The following is a 4,740-nucleotide window of genomic DNA, read 5'->3' as shown; positions in this document are numbered from 1 at the left end:
AAAAGGTAGACACAACCTAAATGTCCATCAACAGATAAATAGTTAAATGAAATACAATATCTACATACTTGCAGTGGAGTGTTATTCAGCCATAAAGAGAAATGAAGTTCTGTTACCTCATATAACATGGATGGACCTTGAAAACATGCTGAATAAAGCAAGTCAATCACAAAAGGACAATATTGTATGATCTTATTTTACTGTGGAGGGGTAACCGCTGCTTAGGAAGCACTGAGTATCTAATAATGGTGATACAAAATTCGAAAATGGGTACTGGTGATGGTTGCACATAACTGATGTAATTGGTGTCGCTTAGTTGTACGTGTGAAAAATGTCGAATTACAAATGTTGTGTTAGCTATAGCTGTACAACAATTTTTAAAGGAGGGATTGCCTATTTAGTGAGCTAAGAACATATCTAGTACCCCTACTTGACAATTCAGCTGATCTAAATTGAAGTATGTACTTTGGAGCTGATCATACTGCAGATCCAAAGTACGTACTGATGGGCTGTTCAAAAGGGAAGTCTGAATTTTGAAACATAAAGAAAGTCTGCTTTTGGCTATCTGAGAGACTTGATATATTGCTGTTAATCAAGTTGGTATCTTTGAGAAGGGTTGTGAAGTGGAAAGCTGACAAGGTACAGGGTCAGAAAAATCTGAGTTTGAATATTACTTTATACCTTTCTGGGCCTTATTTCTGCACCTATAAGGTAAGTTTTGAAGGGATATTGTGAAACTTTGGGTGTGAAAATTTAATAAAAGTATAAATGAAGTGCTTAGTCCAGTGGTTGATTACTATGTTTCAGAGTAAACAATATTCTTTCTATCTCCCGTTCTCTTTCTTTTACCCAAATTTTCAGAGACTTGGAAGAGATGCTGCTGGCTTACAATAACTGATGTCAAAGCAAAGTCACACTTTTAGATGTGGTACTGTAAGTTGAGCAGGATGGTGGCAACAGCAAGATAGGTAGACACATAGAGACCTGCCAGAGAGGGGTAGGAAAGGGAGCTGGGAGGTTAGATTCTAAGCAAGTAGCATCTCTTCCAAGTCTCTGCAAATTTTAGGAGAAGGAAGAGAATGGAAGAGAGAAAGAGAAGGAAGATGGAATGGGATCTATGAAGAGGACCAAGTGACTGAATGGAGAAGGAAGGATCAGTGTGAATCTACGTGGCCACTGAACCTCTCTTGCTCATGCCTCTAGCCATGTCAGATTGTCCCTCCTGTTCTTTGTTTTATATTTAATTTACCTTGGTTTTGTAGTAAAGTAATTCTTGACAATATCAGACCACTTGTGTGTTTCTCAGTGCACAGCTCCTCACTTCAGTCATTTAGATATGAAAAGTAATGTGTTTTGGTAACTGGTGTCTTGCTGGTAGCTACAAAGCCAAGTAAAATTTAGGGGCTAATAAGGAGCAAGAGAATATAATGAGGGCTTCCCTAGATAAATTTATAAATAACCAACATCAGTATGTATTACCTGATAAAATACTTAAAGGAGTAATGCTACATGTGTACTCTAATGGTCCTGACTTTCCATTCATTTGGATTAGGCGATTCATCAGTTCATCAGGAGAATTACTTCTTCATTACATTAGTCATTTTCACCAAACCACATTTTGCTTCTTCTGGCTTTCTCCCGACAGAGAGAGAAGCAGAAAACCTAAAGACTGAGAAAAGTTAGCATGCTGCTACAATACACGGCAGACACTTTGGAAACACTGCCCACAACCCACATGTGTACACACTCATGCATTACCTGGTACTAGGGAATCACCTGAAAAAATAATAAGAAAGGAATGGTGGCACTGTGTGTTAAGTGTTGGAATGCTAACCAAAAGGTTGGTGATTTGAACCCACCAGCTGCTCCTTGGGAGAAAGATGTTGCAGTCTTCTTTGTACAGATTTAGTTTTGGAAACCCTACGGGGCAGTTCTACTCTATCCTATATGGTTGCAATGAATTGGAATAGACTTGACAGCAATGAATTTGGTTTGGATTTTGACACATGGAATCACCTGAACAAATAATGACCACTTAGTTTTTCATACCTCCACCATATCCATTCCTGTATCCCCTGACACTAGAGAGCCCATTGATATATCCTGATGGCAAAGTAAAAAGCAATGCCTCTCTTGTTGTAGCATTTATGTCCCCTTTATGAGTCCCTGGCTGGTTCATGTTCTTGGCTGCTAAAAGAAATGTTGGGGATTTGAGTCCATTTAGAGGCACCTGGGAAGAAAGGTCTAGTGATCCGAAAAATCAGTCATTGAAAACCCTTTGGGGTATGGTTCTACTCTGACACACCTGGGGTTTCCATGAGTTGGGGCCATTGGAACCAATCAGTTCTTAGTAGACATTCCATGGACGCTGAAGGCCCAGGGGACTACACTCATTTTTTAACCTGCTGAAAACTGAATTTAAGAGCTACCAGGGACTATCTGCCACAACCACCTATTCTCTTTTCTGGAATGCTTTATAAGTCCAGAATCTCCAAAGTAAAACCAATAAATAAAAAAACAACTTACCTTAAATCTTAATCAATCTGAAAAGCAAAGCCAATGAATACATGGATACCTTCTTTCTTTGGAATTCCTCTTCCCATCTGACCCCTGGAATGTTGCCTTTATCTTCAGGATCAGAGAGATATTAATCACGTATTTTCTTTCTGATTCAAGCAGTTCTAGAGCCACAGTCTGTCTTTTAGCTTTAAAAACAAACCAAGGATGGAATTTGTGTTAACCACTCCTTCCCCAAGCCCTATAAAACAACAGAAAACAGTAAGAGTCAAGAAAAGATTATGAAAGCAATAAAAAGAAATGTCAGTTTGTTTTGGGAAGCTGAAAAGCCAACTGGAGGTGTGGTAACTGGTTCAGCAGACCAAAGGGTGCACAATTTTGGTGGTTCCATCAACAGGTGAGAAACCTGCTGAGAGGCAGAAAGGCTCGATTCAAGTATTAGAGGCAAAAGATGCTACAGAGAGTAGCAATAAGGGGAAATGTTGAAAACAGGCAAACTCCCTGTATCTCTACACAAGGTGCAATTGGACCATCAGTCCCCACCCCTACTCACTCCTCATGGGAAATGGGAAAAATTCAACTAGAGAAGTGTTTTCTGGGATCTGGGTTAGAGGCATCAGATATAGTTGAGAACAAAGTTGAGAAGTCAGGATTAAAGTAAGGGGACTCAAAGGAAGCTTGTATACTGAACAGAGTTTCCCCTCCCCCCAGTCCGCACCCCTACCCCTACCCACTACAGGTCCCGAATCCCAGCAGCTAAGCTTACACTTGCCAGGCAGGAGATTGGAGGAACTTCACCTGAAAACCTCAACTGCTGAGGTAAAAAAGCCCTACAAACACTGACATTAAAATGTCACTTATTAAATAGTTATTTTGCCACCTGATTATCCCAAAATGAAACCTACTCATTGACAAGCTTGACCAATATGATCAGCCCTGGACTTCAAACTACAAGGTTGGTAGTTCAAACACACCAGCTACTCCTTGAAACCCTATGTGGGGTCGCTGTGAATCAGAACCAACTTAATTAATTAACAACAAGTATTATATAAATGTAGTCCTGGCGTGGTGCTGTAGGATAAGCACTGGACTGCTAACCACAAGTTTGGTGGTTCAAACCCTCTTGCTGTCTCTTAGTCACTAAAAGTGAGAACCACCATTTATCTATCAGTTTATCGTACTGTGTTGGCTTGCATGTCACTGTGATTCTGAAAGCTATGCCACCTGTATTTAAAATGCCAGCAGGGTCACCCATGGTAGACAGGTTTCAGCTGAGCTTTCAGACTAAAACAGACTAGGAAGAAGGAGAGATGGACTACTTGCAAACATTTAGTCACTGAAAACCTTATGAATAGCTGTGGAACATTGTAAGATTGCACCATAATACTCAATATTGAAACATGACAAAGAGCAAATATAGTGCCAGAAGATGAGCCCCTCACATTGGAAGGCACTCAAAATACACTGGGGAAGAGCTGCCTCCTCAAAGCACAGTTGACCATGTTGACTCAAGTGGAGTAAAGCCTTCGGAATGGAACCTTCATTGGCTGATGGGACACAACTCAAAATGAAGAGAAAGAGATGTAAATATCCATTAATAACTAGAACATGGAATGTACAAAGTATGAATCTAGGAAAATTTTGAATCTGACAATCACATGGTTTACTATGTAGGGAATGACAAACTGAAGAGGAATACATCAATTTCATCATAAAAAAGAATATTTCAAGATCTATATTGAATTACAACACTGTCTGTGATAGGATAATATCTATATGCTTAAAAGTTAATAACACTGTTATTCACATTTATATACCAACCACTAAAGCCAATAATTAGGAAATCAAAGAATTCAACCAACTTCTTCAGTCTGAATTTGATTAAACATGCAATCAAGATGTATTAACAATTACTGATGATTAGGATGCAAAGGTTGGAAACAAAGAGGAAGGATCACTGGTTGGAAAATATGGCCTTGGTGATAGAAACGATGCTGGAGATTGTATGACAGAATTCTGCCAGACCAATGACTTCATTGCAAATACATTTTTAAAACAACATAAAGATGACTATACACATAGAACTTACCAGATGGAATACACAGAAATCAAATTAACTATATCTGTGGAAAGAGACAATAGAACTCCATATCATCAACCAAAACAAGGCCAGGGACAGACTTGTGGAACTGATCATAAATTGTTCATGTGTAAGCTCAAGCT

The 4,740-nt window shown here is 39.2% G+C and overlaps 1 protein-coding gene across 1 annotated transcript in view; it reads right to left on the bottom strand.

The window, feature by feature from the left end:
- ARHGEF33 (Rho guanine nucleotide exchange factor (GEF) 33) overlaps nt 1-4,740 on the bottom strand; it is an 85,059-nt gene that overhangs the window by 45,930 nt on the left and 34,389 nt on the right. The window contains exon 7 of the mRNA XM_006839457.1: nt 2,576-2,705. Coding sequence (XP_006839520.1) covers nt 2,576-2,705 — 130 coding nt within the window. The remainder of the gene's footprint in view (nt 1-2,575; nt 2,706-4,740) is intronic.

Source organism: Chrysochloris asiatica, unplaced genomic scaffold, assembly GCF_000296735.1.
Source record: "Chrysochloris asiatica unplaced genomic scaffold, ChrAsi1.0 scaffold00024, whole genome shotgun sequence".
NCBI classification, from domain to species: Eukaryota; Metazoa; Chordata; class Mammalia; order Afrosoricida; family Chrysochloridae; genus Chrysochloris; species Chrysochloris asiatica.
The sequence above is the reverse complement of the archived record's forward strand: the minus strand, read 5'-3'. Positions and strand labels throughout refer to the sequence as shown.